Source organism: Cupressus sempervirens, chromosome 6 (assembly GCF_028749045.1).
Source record: "Cupressus sempervirens isolate cs-2001-9-10 chromosome 6, ASM2874904v1, whole genome shotgun sequence".
NCBI classification, from domain to species: domain Eukaryota; kingdom Viridiplantae; phylum Streptophyta; class Pinopsida; order Cupressales; family Cupressaceae; genus Cupressus; species Cupressus sempervirens.
In genome coordinates, this window is record NC_143123.1 from 237743656 (window position 1) to 237769482 (window position 25827).

Below are 25827 nucleotides of genomic sequence, written 5' to 3' on the forward strand. Positions count from 1 at the left end.
ATGCTCACCCCATCTCATTGGTTTCAACCTATGGCAAGCATAGGGCATGTTTTGCCTTAGTTTATTTTCATTGAAGACCTCCTTTGCTTTGCCTGTTCTTTCATATAGGACTTGTTTAAGAATTTGAATAACTACAAAACTAAGATGGGATTTGTTAAAATGGCCTTCTTAGGGTCATCCAAAAGTCTTTGAATGTAGTGCTCGATGGTCAAGGCATTTGGGAGATTGTTCCTGATTAAGGCAAATAGTAATTTTGAAAGGGGCCCAGACCCTTGCACAAAGCACTCATTCGTTAGATTGTTGCTAAGAGTTGGTAAGAGAGTCAACTTGTATCAGGGAATCAAATCTTTTATAAGTAATTAATTTAACATATTCATCCATCTATAAACCCAAAAGAGAGAGAAATTCGTCATAATGAAAAGGAACTGAATAAAATATTATTTGAAGCCTCAATATCTGAAATGGGTCTCTATGGTACTAATTGTTATAAATTAGAACTTGGTTCTAATTTATTTGCCTCAAAAAACCTTAGACGTGATAAAGGCAACAACTTTCTTATAATGCTATACCACATGGTGCTTCCCATCCGCATACAATTTGCTGCATTAATAGAAACAGAGATGCACGATGAAACAAAACATCCAAATGAAACAATGGGTGGCAACCATGTTTATAAATGGGGGAAAAGGACATATTCCCAACTAATTTGACAACCTCCGATTTGAATATAAGTTGGAATAATATAAGACTTATTCTCTTTTATCTTCTTCAATCTCTTCTCCAAGACTAAAAACATCTTGTTTGATAGAAACGTCACCTTTTGGTTTCACAATTCCTCCAGTCAAAGCAACAAGCTCCTCTTCATCAAAAACATTTCCTGCCTCATCAGAAAATGCATACCTGTACACAATCATACAGTAGCCAACCAAAGAAATATTTCAATGTACTTCAAGTCAAAGAAGTAAGTCCAGATAAATGCATCACAAACTCTAGCCTTGCAGTTCTATGCCTTGTGCAGAGGACCATGCACTCTGATTAGGATAGCATATATTAAAAATTTTGGTTCCTAAAATTGGTTGTCGAGAAGGAACAAGCTTATAGGTCACCTATTCATGATAAAGAGGAATCCCTGAAATAACATTGAAAAGGCCTAAACTAAGCTTGAATGAGAAAAATATTGTAGCTTACCGTGTGGCATTATGGGATGGTACCCACAAGAAACAAACCACGCAAAGCAGTACAAATGCAAGTGAGTTCCAGAGAGCTATGATAATCCAAGAAGTTTCCCAGTTTTCATTGAAGGGGTCTGTTACCTTGAAATATAACTGCGAAATTGAAAATCAGCAGACTTCATGTACAATAATAGTAGCGCTATTTTTAGGTCCTAAAGTAGCTTACTTGTATCCAATTCTAGTAAAAAGAAGGAAATCAATTGTACTATTTCAAAGACTAGGCACAGAAGGTCTAGTTTCTACCTCATAGCCAATGAAAGTGACAGAAAAGAGTACAGATACTGCTAAGGCATTTGTAAACTTTCTATAGAGATCAAGCTTTGCAAAACTTTTCCGCACCTGATAAGAAATATTGACAAATCACAAATTAGAGAAAGAACATGCCAAATTCCAAATATCGTACAAAAGAAAGACATTAAGGAAAACCCCTTAAATGATAGGTCTTACAGGCGGATTAATGGTATCTACTCCTCTAAGAAGGATTAAACAAAAGTCAGGCAATCAAGATTGACATAATTGTTTCTACTTTATACAAAATGCAAGTGCTTAGCTTCAAGGTAAATCAAAATCCCAATATCTCCACGTGCATCACAATATGACAAAAGAAACCCCATATCTTTAAGAAAGGGATATCTACAGTAATAAAAACCCATCACTGAGAATTTCAGTTCTTTCCAATCAGTGATTTAAAATTCTTGCCAAGAGCTGAGTGGGTACGGTTAGTTTCTTGCCCCAAAATTACCATTTCATCTTCTTGTGATCTAGCAATTACAGGTCCTTAATATTTCAAATTTTGCCATTGTTTTGTAAACTTCTTTCAAAACCAAGGTTTATAAATTATAGTTTCTAACATTGGCATAACTAGGTAATTGTGGTGGTGCCAAGTCTAGGGATCCCACATGAAGGCCTGGCGCATTAAGAACGAAGATAGGAATAAGCAAGTGCAATTATTGTGGCTTGAAGATGAGAGGACACATCAGTCATCCCAAATATCACCTTGCACAAATTCCTGGTTGAGATATGCAGTTGTGTAATTCAGTGAAACCAGAGATTACACAATAGACATGTCATGATAGTTATCCTTGCTTTGCACAGGAAAAAAGAAATTAGTAAAGGTTAGGAAAACTGAGGCAGTTGCAGCTATATGATGAATTTTACTCTAAAATTATACTAATGTAGTGGTCTCTGGTTCAAGACGGGTGAGATCACACACTTAGGGCTTCTTTGTTCTCGTAATACCCCAGTACACAACCTTCGGTACATGATAGCTTGTGGAACCAAGAGAACCATTATGAAGCAAGGATGGCATATGCTAAAATTTTGGTACTATAAGAACATGGCATTCACTCCTTCCTTCATTTCATATTCTCTTCTATAGATCCTCTTTATATCGCTGCTTAGAAATCTGATCTTAGTTCATATGGTATTCTGTTATCTTCACACAACCTCTTCTCACATCTTTCTTTCTTTAATATCCTTATGAAGAGATACATCTCTTTGAAAAGAGATGTCCAACTAAAAATACATGACTCTTATCCTTGCATTAACCTCTTTATATTATTCCTTATTAAAAGTTTAGACATCATTCACTTAATATTCAGAGCAAGCAAGAAGTAAATGGTGTAAGAAATTAAATTATATCAGATCTGCTTAGTAAATGAGGTGTTGATGCAGATATAGAAAAAAAATACAAGGATAAGAGTCGAGCATTCTTATTTGGACATCTCTTTTCAAAGAGATATTCCTCTTCATAAGGATATAAAAGAAAGAAAGATGTGAGAAGAGGTGTGTGTGAAGATAATAGAATATCATATAAACTAAGAGCAGATTTATAAGCACTGATATAAAGAAGATGAGAATCAGCCAAGGCATTTACCATGGCTGAGAAGTGTTCAAGGCACCCAGTCCATATGATTTTACAGGGCCTTAGTGTAGACACCTCAATCTGATCATAATTATTTAATCAAATTAATTGTCATAACTCCACTTCTTCTATAGTCGCAATTTATCTGTAGTCTGATATCCTATTTAATTAAATAAATTCCTATTTTATTTTATTAAATAACCTTTTCCCATTTCCTCCAATTTTGAATTCAAATCAACTAAAAAATGCATCCCCCTCCCCACCATCCACTTGCATTTTCGTACATCCCCCGCTTGCACCTTAATTCCTTGATTAAATTAAGTAAATCCTTTATTTACTTAATTGAATCCTCCCACTTGGATTTAAAAGGAATTTTTATTCCTTTACTCATTCTCTCTCCTCTTGTCCTACTTTTCCCACTTGCCTTCTAGTCCCTCTTCATTAAGCCTAACCACCCCCTCTAATCATGTGCACACCCCTAATCAAGAACATTAGGCAAACAAGTCAACCCATGACATAAATGGCATCCTTCACAAATTCACTTGTCTGCCCCAGCCTTAACTGCCAACCACATTTGGTAAGGACCTGATGGTTTGATTTTTCACTAAGCTTAAAATTCTTGATTTGTTGTGAAAATCAGGACGAAAATATATTTTCAGGCTTAGGGTTTCTTAAAATGTTGTCATTTCTCAAGAAAAACCCTAAATTGTTGCTCACGTCTTATGGTTTGCAAGGTCGTTCATGAGTTGGTATGCAAATAATAAATAGGGATACTATAAAACTTTGGTTATAGGTATAAATTTTCATATCCCTAAGTTCTTTGTTTTATTTCATATGTTATAAGATTGTGGCCTTAAGTGTTTTAAGTTGCGAAGAGGCAAAAGCCTTTTGATCGCTAGATCTCTCCATTATGTTCTCTAACCATTTTGAGGGTGGCGATGTTGCAAAGCAATCAGTTACAAGGTTCACACTACATCGCGGGCAACATGGCTAGCATTCAAGTTAAGGTTGCGAAGTGGAGAGAAGCTCAAAATTGCGGGTTCGCGGCTTGTGATTTGCATGGTGACTTTTAAGTTGCGAGGCCGCGAAATGTAACCATGGTAGTCAAGATTTAAATTAGTGATCGTAGCATCACAAGGTTAAATCACGAGTTAGGGTATATGGATGCAAAACCACAAAAAGGGTGACAGTTAAGCTTTAAAATGGTATTGGCATCGTTGCACAGGTTAAGGATGATATGCTATTAACTATTGCAAAGTGGCAAAAGAGTTAAGGTAAGGTTTTCGTAGCATCACCAGTTTGAAAGATGTTAAGTCATAGACCGCGGAGACTTAGCAATAGGTCTAAAAGAGAGGTTTCACTGCTTCGCAAGGATAAAAGGTGAGCAAAGCTAACAGGTTGTGATGACATGAGCATTTTTCGTGCCTTTGCGGGTGTTAAGCCGTGATAAGATTTTAAAGGAGAGATGTTGCAATAAAGTGTTAAGTAACCATTCATGATATGAATCACTAGATCACTGCGGTTAGTAAGACAGTTACTTGAATAGTTACGAAGCTGCAAAATGGTTGTGGTAACTGGGTTCGCTAATTCGCGGGTCACTTGCAAGCTGTTTGATTTTGGGTGGCGATGGAGAGATAATGTTTGATCTTACAGTTAATGTCACATCTCCATGGTGTAGAATGGTAAGCCCTTAACTGCAGCAATGTTGCGAAGAAGGTTAAGTAGTGTCTCGCTACTTCATGGGCTGAAGTTGGTGGTTCAATAATTAAGTGGCGAAGATGCGAAATGGTTACAGTAACCATTTTCACGCAATCGCCGCCAAAAGTAAAGAGAGTCATAAAGGCACCGAGAAGTGGAGAAAAGAGGTCAATCGCCACCGCTACTTTTAGTTTTAAAGGCAAAAAACAAAGACTAAAGTGCATGTCCAAGCTGGAAATAGATGATGAGAGGAAGGTATGAACAGTGTAAAGATTGAATATAGGACAACTTTTGAAGTACTGAAAAGATTTCAGGCATGTCGTTTTAATGCCATTAATGCCATGCTCTGATTTGCTGAAAAGAGATAAAAGGTAAAAAGAGCCGGAATTTTATTACCAGTTGTAGAGTGTTTGAAGTTACAAAGCAGAGTTGAAGTTGCAAAGCAAATTCTAGCAAAAACAGAGTTCAATAGTATTGTGATAAGGCACAACACTTGGTGAAGGTTTTGCAAATGAGGTTGCAAGCTTTGGGTTTAACCATGGAGGAAACTCTATAGTTAAGCGCATTCAGGCTAGAGTAGTACTAGGATGGGTGACCTCCTGGGAAATCCCCGTGCTTCACCCCTATGAGCATCACCTAGATCCAATGAGTGCTAAGTGTTCCATTTATTCTCATGAGAGATGGATTCATGTTGAATCACTACTCATGAAACATGGATCAATGAGTTTGACTCAAAAATCACACAGTTGAATCCTAATAGCAATATCATAATTTGACTTGCTGTGGAAATTATCTCCTACTTATCAATTGATGAGCTTAAGGGGCTTTCTAATGAATGTTTCATAAGGCACAACACTTGGTGAAGGTTTTACAAATGGGGTTGCAAGCTTTGGGTTTAACTATGGAGGAAACTTTGTAGTTAAATGTGCTCAAGCTGGATTCTTGTTGAATCACTACTCATGAAACATGGGTCAATGAGTTTGACTCAAAAATCACAAAGTTAAATCCTGATAACAAATATCATAAAAATAGATTTTTTTTGCTAGTGTGGCTAGGTTTCTCCCATCAAGTGGAAGGGTTTTCCTAGGAAAAATCTTTTGTGTTTTCTGTGCATCTTATTTACTCTTCTTATGTTGTTTATCTAATTTTTGGGCATAAAACATTAACACCTAGTAGGAGCAAAAAGACCACAACACCCTATGATATTTCCTCGAGCAGAAGACCTTGAATGAGAAGCAACAAAAATGGGTAAGAAAAACCCAAGCATATCACTTTGATATTGAGTACATGAAGGGCAAAAATAATGTGGTAGTCAACACCCTAGCAAGAAGAACTGCCATATGTTCACCATCACAAATCTTAACAAATTGGAAGGCACATATGTTGGTTGAGAACTCCAAGAATTCTTTTGTGTGCAAAGTGATGGATGGATAAATACAAGATGAAAGGTACAAGGTGACTTACAACATCATCTACTACAAGGATAGAATCTATTTAGTATCAAATCGAAGATGAAGAAGAAGATTCTATGACGCACCTCTAGAAGGAAACCCAGGGTACCTCAATACATATAGGCAAGATCAGAAGAAATCCACTTGGAAGGGACTGGAAAACAATGTCCTACGGTAAGTACAAGAGTGTTCCACTTGCCAATCAAATAACTTCGAGCATACCTTGCCAGCAGGATTACCCCTCTCGAATACCTAAACAAAAATGGGAGAGCATTTCAATGGATTTCATCATTGTGCTTATGTAAGTGCAAGAGAGAGAGATCACATTTATGTCGTGATGGACATTTTGACCAAATATGCCCATTTCTTTGCCATTCCCACAAGATGCTAGACAATTCAAATGGTCAAGTTATTTTTCTAGAGGTGTTTCGCTTGCATGGCCTTCTACAGAACATAGTGATAGGGATAGCCATTTCCGTGACATCTTTTGGATGAATTTATTTCGGTTGTCAGGATCAGAGTTCTTGTTGAGTACGAGCTACCACCCATAGACGGATGGTCAGATGGAGATTGTGAACAAATAGCTGGAAGGTACCTCAGGTACTAGGTTTCAGCACAACAAAAGGTGTGGGTCCATTGGTTGCACTTAGGAGAACATTGTTGCAACAATACCTATCACATGTTGATACGTATGTCGCCCTTCAAGGCACTTTATGGTTATGAGCCCTTGTCATTTGTGGATCTAGCATTAGGCGATAGTCATGCACCAAGAGAAAGTAACTGGCAACAAGAAAGTTTGGATACCTTGAGGACTCTCAAGGAGAACTTGCAAAGGGCTCAAAATCAGCAAAAGACGTATGTCGATGGACGTAGGGTAGAGCAAAGTTTTATGGTAGGATATTTGGTTGCCTCCGACTACAACCGTATAGGCAATCTTCATTGAAGAAAAGTAGTGCCGAGAAGTAGAGGTCATGCTTCTATGGACCCTACACAGTGGTTTGGAGGATGGGTGAAGTTGCCTATGAGATGGAGCTTCCAGAGCATTGTCAAGTTCACAATGTCTTTCATGTTTGATGCCTTATAAAGAAAGTCAGACATGTCACAGTTTCTAAAGAACTCCCACCCATGGACAAAGAAGGAAAATTTATTCCAAAGCCCACAAAGATCATCAATGTCGATGAGAAAATGTTGAGGTCACGAATCATCAAGTAGTACCTAGTTTATTGGAGAGATCTACCGATTGAAGATGCCACAAGGGAAGGCAAAAAGATCTTGAACACACGAGTCTAGAAATTCTTGAGGGCAAGCAATTCTTGGACAAAGAGGACTATAATGTCCTCAATATAATTAAAGATTTGTATGGCCCCAAATTAAATGAAAATATCTTTTGGGTTATTTTATTTTAATAGTTAGTTTATGTTTTCCATGTTGGCCTATTTCTAACTCTTCAAGAAGTTTCCCGGAGCCCATTTTCAAGACTGAGTTTGGCATAGTTGTAGGTATGGTGAATCTTATTTGTTCTTTGTCTTTACAAATTCTCGGAGGTGCAAGACCCTCCCTTTTGGGAGTAACTCCTCACCCTATTCTACCTATTGGTCTAAATCTATGAAGTCTTCATTTGAAGACCAATTTAATGCATATATATATATATATATATATATATATATATATATATATATATATATATATATATATATATAACCTAATCTTCGCATATCTATTTGTATGCCTTCTTAGCACACTTGTTTGATTTAATCACCAATTCCATTAATCCAAAATATCGCAGCATCAAGTAATTAGCGACACACAAATTGATTGATTATAAGATGTTGTGAAGGGTAATACGGATGGAAGAGACCACCATACAGGTTGGTGATTGGCAGACTAGTCATTGAACAATTGGACCGATCATCATTGAGCTAGATTGTGTGATGCAAGACAAAACCCCATACATAGGGAGACTAACCCGGGCAGAGAGGTTAACCGTACATAATAGGTGTTGAGAGTTAGATTGTACAATAGAGAGCACGTCATATGGGCAGAAGGAGAAAGAGGATCTTATCAGATTGGTCGTACGGATGGGACAATTAGACCGCATGAACTGTCAAGGGGCTGCACAAGCAGCGCTAGAGTCATCTACACAAGGCATAGGAGCATTACAAACATGCATTCTCAAAATCTCTTTGCCATGCACTCGATGAGTTTCTCTCCTTGTAATCAATCCAACCATTTGGGAACCTATTAAAAACCCATGTAAACATAAATCCATTGCCATGTCTTCTTTGTATCTTGTAACAACGATATGCAACCAACTTATGTGTATTTGCAAATGTTCCTCAAAGTTTTTGAATTGGGGGATGTAGGGACCAAGGAACCAAAGTTTAGGACAGCAGGATGACAGTAGTGCAAATATAATATAGCACTTGGAAAAATAGGTTAAAATAATGTAAAAGAAGTAATAAATGAAACTACAAAGTATGATATACAATATATTGAAAATGTCGAATATCGATATTTTAATTCATTCCATAGTTCCACAAAGTTTCCCAACATGAGGACACGATTAGGGTGCAAAGAGACCATGGGACGAAATTTGGGGATGAGGGGATGGAGATGGGAGGGCTAGCAATGATGGGTGGGAAGGAGTAACATACAAATAGAGGTCGATTGAAATCTTCGAGGAAAAATCTACAATATTACATCTATACAAATGTTTCACGAAAGGCAAACTAGTTTTCATGAGGTTGAAGGTTCCAATCAGTATGTATTGGCATGCGCCATAGAGGAAGTGACTTGGAAATGTCCTTGGTAGAGGTGGTGGTGTTGTGGGAGGTTGTTTCCCACAAGTCCCCTAGTCTTAGAAATGTCTCCCTACCAGGAAAAAAAAAAAATTGTTGGGTGGGGGGGGGGACATGTCTCCATGGAACATTGATATATTCCAATTTTCAATATCAGAATTTTATTAAACTACAATTGGCAAACAGCCCAATGGTCTAAGAATTTTACCATCATCACTATAAAATGTGGCAAATGCCTCATCCATAGAGCTGTTAATCCCATCTAGCTCATGTTCCTCCAAATGAAGAGTAGCCAATCCTCTTTGTGCCTAATAATTGTCAAACTCTCCTTGTATGTAAAGGTATTGTGGTTTATTATATACAAGACATTATAAACAGCTACAAACTTCAGTCTCCTAGACATAAACTTGTTCCTATTAATATTATAGATGAAGTTATGTGTAAACTGAGTTCTCTTTGTAATAAAAGAACTACAAACTTGAGACAAGGCAGAAGGCTAGCATGGATATTAATGAATGAAGCCCATGCATTGTCCACTTTAGTACAATATCCTCCTATACTATATTCAATCTTTCTGACTGTGTCTCTCTTGGAAATCCTTTGAGAGTGACAAATTTGGTCCACTCACAATGAATGGTGAAAGCATGCTCAATATCATAGATCTTATGAAGTGCTTTCAAGAAGCTCCTCTTCCTTCCACCATCTTCATAAGGACAACTCTACCAAGCCTTTGCACATATCACTTCAGGTTTAATACACAACAGACATATCTGAGAAAGTGTTACTACAAAGTGGGAGGCTTCACTTGTATAACAATATAACCTTTATTTGGCAACAATATAACCTTTACTTGGCCAAATGCATTCATACACCTCTCCAAGATTTCAAGCATCAGAGTATCCATCTCTTATCATTGTGAAAATAGAGATATACTAGGAAACAACACATTTTGATCAACCAAAAAAATTCTCTTCACCACTTCCTTCACCCTCTTCGCCCACTTCGACTTGGATTTGAACCTTAATCACACTCTTATGTAATATCCATTAGTTTCTATGGCTCTTGTAAGTATAGTCATCCTCCCTGAGAAAATGATGTATGAGGCATATTTGGTCTCAACAGGTTTGAGAATTTCTTTCTTCAATAAGGTCAGAAATAGTGCATGTAAAGTGTGGTTATTGTAAATAACCATTTGCATGCCTCTCAAATCAAGAGCTACTTGTTTGATCTAGGCTATTTTCCTAATGCTTGTTAGTGTGTTATCCATGGCATAAAATTGAAGGAGCCCATCATATTTACTTGTAGATAACCTCAATCAACTTCCTTGCAGCTCTGCACACGTGGGCCACATTTGTCCCAACCTATACCACACACAGGTTTAAACTCCTCAATAACATCTTTGAGGATGTGAAACTAAAACTCTACAATCTACATCTTTGTGGTGCCCTAAACAATCAACAACCCTAAGGAAGAAGGGCCCTCATTACATTTGGCATGATATTGATGAATAGATAATGCCTTATGTCCATCCGCCCATCCATGACAATGATGCCACCACTTGTGACTCTTCTCTTATAATCACAACCTCCTTATGATAAAAAAGTAAGAAAATTGGAATGCAATGACACTAGAAAAGAAGAATTTGCCAATAGAATCATCTACCTTGTCTTGCATTGGAACATTAAATGTCTCTACCTGTAGGTTGGGAGATGCACATGTTACCTATGTTTTCCCTTAGTCTTTGATGGACAAAGCGAGAAGAGAGGAATGTGTGCCACTACTAATGCTTATCAAGAATTCATTGCTTGTGGCAAAAGGTGGTGTGATTGTGTCATGCTCATCCCCACCACCAAACAATGTTTCTCCTTGTTTTGATGACGATAAATGTTTCAACACTCTAATGCTATGGTGGTGAATAAACCTTTTCAAACCCAAACCCATCCTCATTAAGTCAACATTTTGGTCCCACCAAAGATTCCTTCATAAAAGGAATTTCCTACTCCAATTGAGAGCTATAATATGTCTTGTGCCCATGACAAACCCCAACCTATGGATAACAAGAAGAGAGTTTTAGAAGAAGATTCCTTGGTTAGCCCTCATCTCAGTTTTTTTTATCTCCCTGTGAAGTTTCCAACCCCACTAATACCCTTCAAATGAGCAAAAATTGGCACATTTCTTCCAAATCCCTATGTTACCTATGTTCGCCCTTGGTCTTAGATGGACAAAGCAAGAAGAGAGGAATGTGTGCCACTATCTATGCCTATCAAGAATTATCGTTGCTTGTGGCAAAAGGTGGTGTGACTGTGTCATGCTCATCCCCACCACCAAAGAATGTTTTTCCTTGTTTTGATGATAATACATGTGTCAACACTCTAATGCTATGGTGGCGAATAACCCTTTTCAAACCCAAACCCATCCTCATTAAGTCAAAATTTTGGTCCCACTAGAGATTCCTTCATAAAAGGAATTTCCGACTCCAATTGACAGCCATACTATGTCTTGTGCCCATTAGAAAACCCAACCTGTGGATAACAAGAAGAGAGTTTTGGAAGAGGATTCCTTGGCTAGCCCTCATCTCAGTTCCTTTTATCTCCCCTTGCAGTTTCCAACCCCACTAATACCCTTCAAATGAGCAAAAACTGGCACATTTCTTCCAAATCCAAGAATCTCAAAGTTGCTGGGAGTTTGCAAAAGGGAACAGCTAATCTCCAACATGAGCAAGACAGGATCAGACTGAAAAGCTGCAGTAACATGCTGAAGGATAGTCTAGACTCTAAACCCACATAATAACATTATGAACTGGTTTTTGTCAAATTACGGGATGGTTTTTATGACAACATTAGGACTTCAAAAAGAAAATCTAGGAGATTGAGTTCTTTGGACAGACAAGGAAGAAATCACCATTTCGATGATGAGGCTTGGCAAGAAGTTAACAAATTATTTGCCACGCTCCAAGGACAAGAAGCATGAAGAAATCAAGATGAATTGAACAAAAATCTTGCTCAAATGTTGGCCTTAGAAAAAACACTATATAGAATTCAGCTGCAGTCTACATGTACTCTAGAGCAAACTTCAGAAAAGGAAAAGGGATATCAAGTTGGAACCTACAAAAAGAATGAGAGCTAAGACTATGGACCAGAATGTTGAAACCATTGTTACAAAGGAAGACCCTTTAAAGGCTTCTTTTGTAGACAAAGTGATCTTCCTAACAAAAGAATGATTGGCTGTCTCAAGCCTGCAGAACATCTGATATCAAATGGGAGGTGCTTCCTTAACTGCAGAAAATATAGAGACTTTACTTGCTGTCTCTATGTGCTCTAGAGAAAACTTCAGAAAAGGAAAAGGGATATCAAATTGGAAAATCTTGCAAGAAGAAGGAAAGCCAAGCCTATGGTCCGGAGTGTTGAAATCGTTGTTCTTAAGGAGGACATCTTAGAGGCTTCCTTGTCGACCAAGTGAAATCCCTAGCAAAAGAATGGTAGGCTGCTTTAGGCTTGCAAAAACTTGCTAATATCAAATAGGAGTTTCTTCCGTGGTGTTTCTCTAATTCTGTGTTGTTTCCTTTCTTGTTTACTGTAGTTTGAATATTATAACGTTTCCTTAATGGTCACCTTAGTTAATCTTTGGTTACATAGTTTCTAGTTTTGTGTCATCTTTGTAAATCTATATGAGTTTTTGTCTCCTCTATTTAATACAACTATAGCAACATCGATTTACCATAACATCGTATCAAAGCGGGTCAATGGGATTTCATAAAATTTGGCAAATTTTTTAAGAAAATTATGAGCCTCTATTGATCTAGAATTTTTTCCCAAAATTTGTTTTTCGGTTTTTTTATATAAAAATCATTAGATGTATTTTAGTAAATTTGTGGTTTGTCTTCAAAGATTGTTGTTGAAAATTGCAACCGTAGTTGAGGGTTTTGATTGCACGATTTCTTGGTTTGGGCAAAAGTCTCTAGGTAATTTTTGAAGGTTGCATGTTCTTGCATGTGGTTGCATGTGTTGTTTTACCTTGCGAAATCTCGTGTTTTGTCACATTAAGGTTTCTATGATGGGTTTTCATAATTATTGCAATTAAAAAATAATAATGGGTTTTCATAATTTTTTCCCTTAAAAAAATAGGTTTTCATAGTTTTTTCCCTTAAAAAATTATCTAATGGGTTTTCATAATTTTTCCCCTTGAAAACAAATTATGATTCTGTAATTCTCAAAGTTGTGTGCAATTCCTTTGGGTATATAATTGTTACCACTTTCCCCAAGAACAAAGTCTTGCATTCTCTGATCCGTGCCTTGAATTTTGTTGTCTGCTTTTGATCGTTTGTTTACCTCAAAATTTGTGTCTCATTTTTCTGATTTTTCTCCTAAAAAATCATATGGCTTCTTGCACTCTGTTTTAGGGCATCAAGTTTATCTACAAAGTTTGGAGGGTTAGCTGATTTTTCCTCAAAATCGTGCTAGTTGTTCTCAATATTTGTCTTTATCTCCAAGGAAGAGAAGCTTCGCTATAGGTTTATAATGATTTAGTTTTGCTGATTCTGGGAGGGTAAGTGGCAAACTCTTGTCTCTTTTTGCAAAGCTTTCTAAAGAAGGGGCACCCTTCTCTATTCTTTTTTGGACATATTTTGGCTTCTTGGTCATTAACATTTTGCACAACAATTTTTTGTCATTAAATGAGTTTGACTCAAAAATCACGCAGTTAAATCCTGATAGCAATATCACAAAGGCAGCAAAATATTTTCAAGAATTTGTGACCAAAAGACAGCAGTTAGACAATGACCATTAAGAGAGGGTATTACAATATTATAAAGTTTCCTTAATGGTCATCTTAGTTAATCTTTGGTTTATTAGATAGTTTCTATTTTTGCATTGTCTTTGTCAATCTATACAAGGAGTTTTCACCTCCTCTATTTAATACAACTACAACAACATCGATTTACCATAACATCTCTCACCCTCAAACAGATGGACAAACCGAAATTGTTAACAAGTGGGTGGACAGAAACTCGAGAAATTATGTCACTAGCCAACAAAATGAGTGAATAAAATGGTTACACCTAGGTAAATATTGCCAAGGGTTTGAGTGATTTCTACCTGGTTCTGCTGCTACAAGGGCTTACTCGGTACTGCTGTTCGCAAATTTGCCAAGAAATTGGGATCTGCTTCTTACTGAGTAACAGTATAGTGGCGTACTTCACTGTGGATGACTCCAGACCTTGTTGGATGCTTGCAAATCAGATAGTTGATGCCCATCTGGGGTTATGGCATGATAATCAGACTAGAGGCCGCTCTTACATGATCCTATAGTTTACTAACCCACCAAAGACCCTAGGTGATATAGGCCTATCAGACCACAGAAACCCTCATCACAATCACCCCAGAAAACCCTAACAGATCTTCCAGTGGGCTGAGAGCTATCAGGAGGTTAGGCTTGGGTATTTGGGGTATAAATACAGGCTATCCACAAAGCAACTAACTGCTGGTAACTTGTATGCACTACTATTGTTCTCTGCTACTGAAATTATTGTCAAATTGACAATTAACATTCCAGATCTGTAGTTGCAAATTGTCATAAGGTTTAATGGTGATTTACAATCCATTATCTGCATCATTTCATTTGTGTATAATCCCTATCCTCCCCTGCTTTCAAACATCATCAAAATTGGGTACCCTATACCAAATTACTGCTGGAATATTACACTTTTCTTTGGCAGCTATTATATTTCTAATTGTAATTGTTTTCTTGATAGTCTCCAAACTGAAACGGTTGTGAGTTCTTCTTCATCAAAGTAGAACTAGAGTTTATAGATGACTGCTCTGCGAGTTTTCCCAAGAAAAACTCACAGCCCCCAGATGCCTAGTTTTTGCAAAAAACTTGCCCGCAGCCACGTGATAGGGTTTAAACACCAAAAATGGTACTTTTTGATGCTAGGTATCATTTGCAGCAGTTTGAGGTTTGTGTAGAGGAGAAGAAAGGCTTCCAAGCCCTTGTTAGCTGATTGCAAGCTACTGAAGGCAGATTCAAGTGGATTTCAAGCAGATTTCATCCACTTTTGCAAGGAATATCTCATTCCTAGGTATGTTTGCTGAGTTCGTTATAATACTTTTTAAAAACATTCTATTTTTTTGTTTCATGTGAATGAATTCAAATTCATTCCTAAGTAGTTAGAAATGATTTTGAATCATTTGAAGACATCTCAACACTATTTTTGACAAGATTTTTTGAATCTGTCACTGTTTCTTGAAGAATATGTAGTTTTTTCCCAAAAAAACAAACCCTAACAGTTTGTGTAGTTATTAGTTGTTTAACTTTGAATGATGTCTAAAAATATTCAAACTAATTTACATAGTTTCTATTTCTAACTTTGTTTAATTATTTTTCTAAAAAAATTGATTTGTGCTTTAGAATTATGTGTAGGGCAGGATTTAACCAAAATAAGCATGACAAGTTCAGTTTCTATTTCTAACTTTGTTTAGTTATTTTTCTAAATAAAATGACTTGTGCTTTAGAATTCTACATGTAGGGCAGCAATTAAGCGATAAATAAGCATGGCAAGTTCAGAGGAAGTGTGACCACTAACACCATGCCCATCTAGATATATAGGCACCCAACCTAAAAACGCAAGAGATAAAGCATGAAGGTATGCCTATGAAGCTCCAAATGAGCCTTGGAAGGTGATATGCATAAAATGTGAAAAGGTAATTCATGGAGGCATAAACCGCCTCAAATATCACCTTGAAGGCATTAGGAAACCGGATTCAAATCCTTGTGACAAAGCAATGAAGAAATAAAAAGATCTATTAATACCCTACTTGCAACTTGTGAAATTGAAAAAAATGAATAAGGAGGGGAAGATTCGATATGAGGGCAGCCATAGCCGACACTCAAGGTACTCCTATTGTTGTTGAAGAAGAAGCAGCACTTGAGAACATAGTGGGCTCTCTTCGTGGCTCATGGATCCGCAAAAAGAATGTCTCTTTTACCACTTCCACTTCCATTTCCACTTCCTCAATTAGAGTACCTAGTTCTAACTTCTTCACCACCACCAACACCAATGATAGGCAGTTATTTTGTGCCCAAAAACACACATGGTGCACAACCATCATTAGTGGCCACTGGATGGAACAAGGAGGTGCATGAAGAAACCAATATTGCATGTGTGGATTTTTTGGTTTTTTGACAATATCCCAATGAGTGTGGTTGATAGTCCTTATTGGCTAATTTGGTGACCACAATGATAGTTTCAGGAAAAGGACAAGGCCCCTTTTCGCAAGGATTTGAGTGGAAGGTTAGTGTATAATCGAAATCTACTTGAGTTCATTTTGATGTTTTGATTGTTATTTCCTATTTATTAAATCAAAATTTTGTACTAAGACTTGATTTCACTTTAATTTTGTAGGTTGCTTGTCAATGCAGTTGATGGGGCAAGAGCAGTGGTGGAAGAAAAAAGAGAGAGAAAGAAATATGGATGTACTATTCTATCTGATGGGTGGACAAATGCGAGGAATAGAACCATTATTAATTTTTTGGTTGCTTGCAAAGATGATGTAATGTTTTGGAAATCTATTGATGCCTCCAATAAGGTGAAAAATGCACACGTTGGCATTATTGTTGGAGAATGTTGTCATGGAGGTGGGAGTAGATCACAAATAATGCGACAACATATGTGGCAGAAGGTAATTTTAATTTTCTACGTTGTCTATGAATAATGAATCTAATTCTATGATATTATTTAATTTAGCTTTGATGTAAAATATGGAAAGTTGGAAACTAATTATTGAATTTTTATTGATATACCAGGTAGAATCTTCCAAAAGAAGCACCCCACTCTTTTTTTATCACTTTGTGCAACACATGTTCTTGACCTTCGTTTCGAGGACATTGGAAAACTTGATTGGGTGACTCCAGTTGTGGAAGATGCAAAGCAAATCACCAAGTATCTCTATAATCAGCCTTGGATTCTAAATTTGATGAGATTCTTCACTAAAGAGAGATTTGGTGAGACCTGTTGTCACAAGGTTTGCAATGGTTTTCTTGACGTTGCAAAGTATTACTAGTACAACATTTCCTTTGAAACAAATGCTTGTGAGTCCAGAATGACTTGAGTCACCTTACTCAAAGAAATTTGAAGTCTTCGACAAAAACAATTTGGACAAGGCTATTGAAATTGTGAAATTGTGAAATTATTCTTGATTCAAGTCTCATTATTAATTTGTAACTTACTATCTTAGTAACTTCATTAATTAATCTTTTTTCTAAACTAATTTGTATTTTTCAAATTTCAATTGCAGATGTTTGAGCCCGTAGTTAAAGTTATGCACTTAGTTGATAGGGCCCTGTAAGAAGAAATAGCACAAGAGAGACAAGCTATGATCAAATAAGAATGGATTAATCAGACAATTGGATAAATATATCATAGAGGGTGCCTGTATATAAAGGCAACCGATATGTCTAGGAGTCATAACAACTAAGCACATGTCCACCAAGAGTGGATTATCTTCCATTGTGCATGAATGTACGTGTAACAATAAGAGGATAAGAATACAAAGGTGTATCTTTTAAAGAGATGTAGACAACATGTGCTCAATTGGAGTGCAAACTAATGTGTTGTCTACATGACAACTCATATGAATATGCAAACTCCTAAGTGTCTACATGACAACTAATATGAATATGCATTATCCTAATTAAACTTAAGTGTAAATAGTAAATACTTACTTACACCAACACCCCCCCTTAAATGCAAATTAGGGGAATGTACTTAAGCTCACAAAAGCTAGATAAAAATGCAAGATGGGTCCCCGCTACTAGGCCATGTTAGGTACCCATGCACAATATGCGAGTGCAAAAAATGGTGCAATGCAATCTCTCATAAAGTGGAGAAAGAGGGAAAACCACATGGGAAAAACCCTTCCCCAAAAAGAGAGAAGAAAAATAAAGCAAGATGCATGTATGGATGGAGTAATCAAGACCCCCTATTATGACATACATCATGCATATACAATAGAGAATACCTCCATAAGAATGAAATAAGGAGAAATGAAATCCCCCCATAATGAATGAACTCTTGAAGTATGGAAAGTGCTTGAAGACAGGAGATTATCCAATGTCTACAAATTACATTTCTCCCCTTAGGAAGAAGATACACCAAATACAAATGCAAGAAGGCTTCCCATTGTGGACAGGCATATGGAAGGGGAATCCATATGAGGTATGTTGTCTCTGAAGTCTAAAGATGTGTCACCATGTCCTGATTAATGAAGATGCCACGAACCAATCAAGCTCAAGACCAACAATAGATGGTGACAAGCAAGGAACCAATGGTAGCTGCACCATGTAAGAATTTGGTTCAAACTACAAAGAAAAGTGTCTCCTCAAAAGAATAAGGAAGAGAATCAAAGAAGCCCCCCCACAATGTAGAATGTACACACATGAAAGATGCTCTTGGATCAAAGTGGAAGCTGCACCATGAAAACTAAAAGATGTTCCTCCCATTAGGAATAAATGGTATCATAGGTGTACCAAAGAATCCTCTGAAATCAGTAGGAAGAGCCCTCAAAAGGTATGATGTCTCAGGAAATTGACTAGGAATCTCCAACACATGATTATGATCAACCATGCAATATGATATCTCAAGTGAAGTTTGAGAGTCATGTAAATCAATCTCCAATGACCCAAATGTCTTCTCTAAAGCGAAAGAGGCCTCCTGTAAATGTTGTAAGAAGTATCCACAATCATGTCAAACTCCAAAGAAAGATCAAGTGGGGAATCATGAGGGTCAAAGTGTTCCCTCGCAACAACTGAAGAAGGATCATCTTCAACAAAGAGAAGATGTATATCATCAATAGTGTCTCCCATATCCTCAATGTAGGAATCCATAAACAGACCTACAATGTCTATCAAGAAGTCATCCCAAGGAGCTGCAATTGGAAGACAAGGATTATTCTGCTACACTGAATCGCCTAAATCCATGAATGTATGACTACAAGCATCATCAAAAATAACACTAGATGTAGTGATCTCAATTGGAGAGGAAGGAGCTACAACTAGAGGTAAAAGATGTTTCAGGAATGGAGGAACATGTGGATCTCCATACACCTCCCAAAGATAGATCCAAATACCATAAGGATCAATTGACTTCATATCATCAAGTGAATCCATAACCTCCATATCCATATATAGATAAAGTGCTTGACAAATGATTGCAATAGTGTCATCTTTGTATGAAAGTCCTTTCACATATGGCAATGCATTATGCTTACTAAGATACGAGCGAACTAATTCACTCCATTGTTTATAATTTTGTTTTCTCAAGGTAATTAAATCATTCTCATCCATCATGAACAGATCAATATAGCCCACAATATGCAATGAATCAAGGAACCCCTCCTAAATAGATGATTTTGGCACTTTATATGTAGTTCAAAAACAATTACCACTTGCTCAATTTGGCCAAAGTGGAATTTTATCTATGATAATTACAACAGAAAATGTGAAGCAATAATAGACTCAATACCATTAGGACACAAGATCTCTAAAAGATCTAATCAATTACAAGTGCTAAAATAGGCCAAAAAATGACCAAATGCTGAAAGTACTATGTCCACTTAATATTACTCCAAATTGATACCAAATTTGGAAAGTGGACAATACATCATGCACTTTCAAAAAAAAATAGCACTTGAAAATGTGTCCGTATGAGCCCAAACAAAGCCTCCAAAGTTGTAAAAATCAAGATTTGCAATTTCCTGGAAAATTCTGAAATAGAGATCACAAACTTGCACCACTATGTAGATCACAAAATTCTACCCAAAACAAAAAAAATTGCTCTAAAAAAGGATTTTGTATGAGGGAGATATCATTGTTTGAAAATCACCTTTGTAATTATTTGTTATGAATCGTCGTCGTCGCACCTCCAAATATCAAATGACTCTAAATTTTGCCTCAAATGTCCAATTTCGATGAAACAAAAACCAATTTAGGGATTTCTGGACCTTGTAAATGTGATGCCAACATCTAATTAGCACCAATAAGCTCCAATCTTGACCTACAAAAAAAAATCTCCAATGGCTACAGAATGAACGCTCCTTTGGTTCTGCTACCATGTAAGAATTTGGTATAGCTTTGATACCATGTAAGAATTTGCCTAAGGCAAGAATGAAATGCCAAAATCTAAAAGCTCAAGAGACAGTACAAGAGAGACAAGATATGATCAAATAAGAACGGATTAATCAAACAATTGGATGAATACATCATAGAGGATGTCTGCATATAAAGGCAACTGATATGTCTAGGAGTCATACAAGAGATAAGCATAACAACTAAGCACATGTCCACCAAGAGTGGATTGTCCTCCAATGTGCATGAATGTACATGCACCAATGAGAGGATAAGAATACAAAGGTGTATCTTGTAAAGAGATGTAATAGACAACATGTGCTCAATTGGAGTGCAAACTACTGTGCTGTCTACATGACAACTCATATGAATATACAAACTCCTAGGTGTTTACGTGACAACTAATATGGATATGCTTTATCCTAATTAAACTTAAGTAAAGTGTAAATAGTAAATCCTTATTTATACCAACAAGAACAAACCCCAATGGGATGTCTTTATGAGGCTATGGATAGGGTGAGGCCATGGATAGGGCCAAAGACTCTGTTAGAAATTGCTACAAGGGGAACAGAACTTAAGTTTGATCCCATTTGGGAAATAATTGATAGGAAGTGGAACAATATGCTCCGCCAACCCATTCATGCAGTAGGCTACTTCCTCAACCCCTATTTCAGGTACTATGATTCTTTTTCAGATTTTACTAAAACTTCATTTTACTTAGTTTTTTTAAGTTGTGTACTAAGACTTGATTTCACTTTCTATTTATTTTAGGTATGAGGATTCCTTTTTAGATCCTAATGGAGAGGTCATGGAGGGCCTCTTTGTATGCATTGAAAGGATGATATCCGATGTTGTGCAAATAGACCTTGTTGTGACCGAACAACAAATCTATGTGGAATCAATCAGTAATTCGTTTTATTCTAGCAAAGAGAGCAAGATGCACTCAAACCCCAGGTAAACCGTAAAAGTATAAACCATTTACAATTTTGTCATTTGATAAGTTATGTTTTCTCTTTTCTCATTGCTTTATAACTTATTAATATTTTATTTTGCAAATGCTTGGTCGCAAAGTTGGGGTGGCAATACCATGAATCTAAAACAATATGCTCTCAGAATTTTGTGCCAGCCTTGTAGCTCATCCCATTGTGAGCACAATTGGATCTTATTTGAGTCCATCCACACAAAGAAGAGAAACAAATTGACTCAAAAATGCTTCAATGACCTTGTTAATGTACAATATAATCTTAAGTTGCACATAAAAAAGGCACAAGGTACAGTACTCAGTCTACTTGATTTGGATGATATAGATCCTTATTCTGATTGGACAACACAAGAGCCGAGTCCACTATTTTTAGAAGATGACATTGCTGATTTGGAGAGGCAGGCCATGGAGGAGGGGGGTGGATTGGATTTCACATTGGATGACATTGAGGAGGACAATGAGGAGTCAAATGAGGAGTCAATGCCAATGCTAGAGGCAAAAGGAGATACATCCAAGATGGAGAGCGAGTCAACGAGGATACCGAGCCAGGAGGCACAACCATAGACTTCACAGTCACACACTATGCAGGGTTCCTCTTCTAGGATTAAAGCCTCTCCCTTTTATGCTAGTAGAGCTAGGAAGAGGAAGAAGTTATTGTAATGATGTATTTACTTCTAGTTTGATAGTGTTGGTGTAAATAAGTATTTACTATTTGCACTTTACTTAAGTTTACTTAGGATAATGCATATTCATATTAGTTGTCATGTAGACACCTAGGAGTTTGCATATTCATATGAGTTGTCCGATAGACAATACAATAGTTTGCACTCCAATTGAGCACATGCTGTCTACTACATCTCTTTATGGGATAAACCTTTGTATTCTTATCATCTCATTGTTGCAAGTACATTCATGCACAATGGAAGATAATCCACTCTTCGTGGACATGTGCTTAGTTGTTATGTTTATCTCTTGCATGACTCTTAGTCATCTTGATTTCCTTTATATACAAGGCACTTCTATGATGTATTCATCCAATTGTCCAACTAATCCATTCTCTTTTGATCATATCTTGTCTCTCTTGTTCTATCTCTTGAGTTTCTAGATTTTGGCATTTCATTCTTGCCTTAGGCAAATTCTTGCATGGTACAAAAGCTTGAGGCAGATTCTTACATGGTATCAGAGTTATACCAAATTCTTACATGGTATCAAAGCTAAAGGAGCGTTCATTGCATAGCCATTGGAGAGAGAGAAAAAATGTAGGTCAAGATTGAAACTTGCTAGTGCAAATCAGATGTTGGAATCACATTCAAAAGGTTTAAAAACCCCTAAATCAGCTTTTGTTTTATCAAAATCAAACATCTAAGACAAAATCTAGAGTAATTTGATTTTTGGCGATACAACGGCAGCGATTAAAAAATAATAATTACAGAGGTGAATTTCAAACTGTGATATTTCACTCATATGGACTCCTTTTTTCGAGGATTTTTTTGTTTTTGGGTAGAATTATGTGATCTACACAATGGTCCAAGTTGTTTGTAATCTCTATTCCTAAATTTCTTGAAAATCACAAATCCATATTTTCGCAATTTCAAAGGCTTCGTTCGAGCTCATATGGACACATATTCAAGTGCATTTTTTTTAGTGCATAAATTTTTGTCTACTTTCCAGATCTGGTATCAGTTTGGAGTAATTTTGAGTGGACATAGTACTTTCAACATTTTGTCATTTTTTGCCTATTTTGGCACTTGCAATTTGTTAGATCCTTGAGAGATCTTGTGTGTTATCTTGTTGAGTCTGATATAACTTCATATTTGTTATTGTAACCATCAAAATTAGAAGTCCACTTTGGTTCGTTTTGACAAGTGGCAATTGTACATGCACTAAGTATAAAGTGCCAAAGCATCTATTTTGGGGGGGTTCTTTCTTTTTCCGCATTTTGGAGAGTGCATTAATTTGTTTTTTATGAGATAAGCATATCATGGGTAAAGTCATGGAATGGAAATCCATCGTTCAATTGTATTTTTTCTAGGGATAATCATGCATCATAGGCAAAGGGAATCATTACATATTGTAGATGGATAAAACTCTTGCCTAATCCTTATGGACTTATTCCTAAGCCCAAGTCAAAGTTCAAAAAGTTAGTTTGGTGTGATAGGAATATGCATATAACAAGATTGATTGCTTATAGCCTTGGTTCATCTTTCTTCTCCGAAGTTGATAGCAAGCTAGAAGGTATTAAGTGACTATGCACATGTTGACTTATTATTCGAGAACACTTTGGAGATCCTCATGTTCCTCCATTACCAGAAGATCTAGTTGCAGATTGTCTCCTTCCACTTGATGATGTAGATTACATTCCCTATGATGAGCATACCTTATGGAAGATTCAAACTTTTGATGATATTGAGAGTCTTGATGATCCAAAGAATCCATTTGCAACTACTAATTCTCCTATTGATATTGCATCAACTATTGTTCTTGATGATGCTTGTATGCACACAGCCATGGATTCAAGTGATTCAGTGCAGCAGGATACTCCTTGTCTTCTAGACTCAGTTCCATAGGATGACTACTTGATAGACATTGCAGGTTTGTTTATGGAGTCCTACATTGCAAATTTGGGATACACTATTGATGACATTCATCTTCTCTTCGGTGAAGATGATCCTCTTTTAGTTGTTGTGAGGGAACACTCTGACCCTCATCTTCACTCTCTACTTAATCATTCTTTCGAGGTTGACATGATGGTGGATACTTTGATACAGCAGTTGGAGGTCACTTTCTCTTCGGAGGAGACACTAATCTTTGATTCATGTTCTATGTTTATCCTTAGTTGATCTTGAATTGTCTTTTTCACCAAAGTGGCATATACACATGATTTGGAGGAGGCACTTTTTAGTATTGACATCGGTACACTTAAGCAAGTTTCAGAGATTCCATACATTTTGAGGTTTCTTCCTATAGATGGGGGAGGATTCATTGATGCACCTTTGGTTTTATTTCTTCCTGAGGGGAGGAATGTTGTTCTATGCTCATGGCACAGTTTCTACATCAATCCTGGAGCATCTACCATTCTTGTACATTCTACATTGAAGGGGGGCTACTTGGTCTCTCTTCCTCTTCTTCTCTCTTATGGGGAGATCTTTTCCTCACATAAGGTCTACTCTCTCATTTTCTTTTATTGTACTTATCTCTCTTTTTGGAAGGGGATTTTTCCCATGTGGTTTTCCCTCTTTCTCCGCTTTATGAGAGATTGCATTGCATCTATCTTTTGCACTTGCATCTTGTACATAGGTACCTAACATGGCCTAATAGCCGGGATCCATCTTGCATTATTATCTAGCTTTTGTGAGCTTAAGTGTATTCCCCGAAGTTGCACTTAAGGGAGGTGTTGGTGTAAATAAGTATTTCCTATTTGCACTTTACTTAAGTTTACTTGGGACAATGCATATTCATATTAGTTGTCATGTAGACACCTAAGAGTTTGCATATTCATATGAGTTGTCCTGTAGACAATACAATAGTTTGTGCTCCAATTGAGCACATGTTGTCTACTACATCTCTTTATGGGATACACCTTTGTATTCTTATCCTCTCATTGTTGCATGTACATTCATGCACAATAGAGGATAATCCATTCTTGGTGGACATGTTCTTAGTTGTTATGCTTATCTCTTGCATGACTCCTAGTCATCTTGATTGTCTTTATATACAAGGCACTTCTATAATGTATTCATCTAGTTATCTAATTAATCTATTCTGATTTGATCATATCTTGTCTCTCTTGTGCTATCTCTTGAGCTTCTAGATCTTGGCATTTCATTCTTGCCTTAGGCAAATTCTTACCTAATACAAAAGTTTGAGGCAGATTCTTACATGATATCAGCGCTATACCAAATTCTTACAGATAGAAACTATTTACTATTTTGCTTTTCGCCTTCATCATTCTACATGAGAATGTGATTTTGTACGCACTTTGCATTTACATATATCTAAATTCTTCTCGTTTCTTGTGTTTCTCATTAATTAACTCATTGGATGCATCTTCTCAATTAGGTTCCCAAGTTTTTTCCCAAGATTTTTTTAAAAACTAGCCAAATTTTTCCCAGGTTTTTTGTTAGGCTTGATGAGTTTTTGCGAGTGAGAGTATTCCGTCTATACTAGCGTACACAATGCTTTATCCACCCAATCAAGCGCAAGTTGTTGGCTGCAAAAAAGGTAGAGGAGTTGATCTATGTGCATTTCAACTTGCCCAACCTGTCACATTAGTAAATCAACTACAAGAAGGGGCAACAAGGAATTGAGATGTAGCCCTTGACTGTCCCAACTTGGAAGCTTTTGTTGAACTGCTTTCCAGTCTTTTTCAAGGAAAACAAAGGCTCATTCATAGGACTTGCATGGTACAACTACAGCTACTGGGAGTGGCACTGGGTCTACTTCTGGTCCCAAAAAAACATATGATGAGATTATTGATTATAAATTTGTATTGATTTGGCACTTGATTTGAATTATCAATATCTTTATCACTTTCAGCTATGTTTTCAATTCTGTATTTATTCTTTTGCAAATTATGGATATTTTTATCAATATCATAAATTGAACAGCCAAACCCAGGGAAAATCACCCTACTCACATACTCAAACCCAAACGAAAACCAGCAACATAGATTACCATTTGAGAA

The 25827-nt window shown here is 36.8% G+C and overlaps 1 protein-coding gene across 3 annotated transcripts in view; it reads right to left on the reverse strand.

The window, feature by feature from the left end:
• Positions 1-405: 405 nt before the first annotated feature.
• The window catches only part of LOC149552128 (uncharacterized), a 28765-nt gene continuing 3343 nt past the window's right edge, over positions 406-25827 (reverse strand). For all 3 annotated transcript variants that reach the window (XM_089787609.1, XM_089787610.1, XM_089787611.1), the window contains exons 4-6: positions 1476-1571; positions 1189-1325; positions 406-900 (exon numbers count right to left, since the gene is read on the reverse strand). In XM_089787609.1, the coding sequence (XP_089643735.1) occupies positions 750-900; positions 1189-1325; positions 1476-1571 (384 nt within the window). In that variant the 3' untranslated portion in view covers positions 406-749. The remainder of the gene's footprint in view (positions 901-1188; positions 1326-1475; positions 1572-25827) is intronic.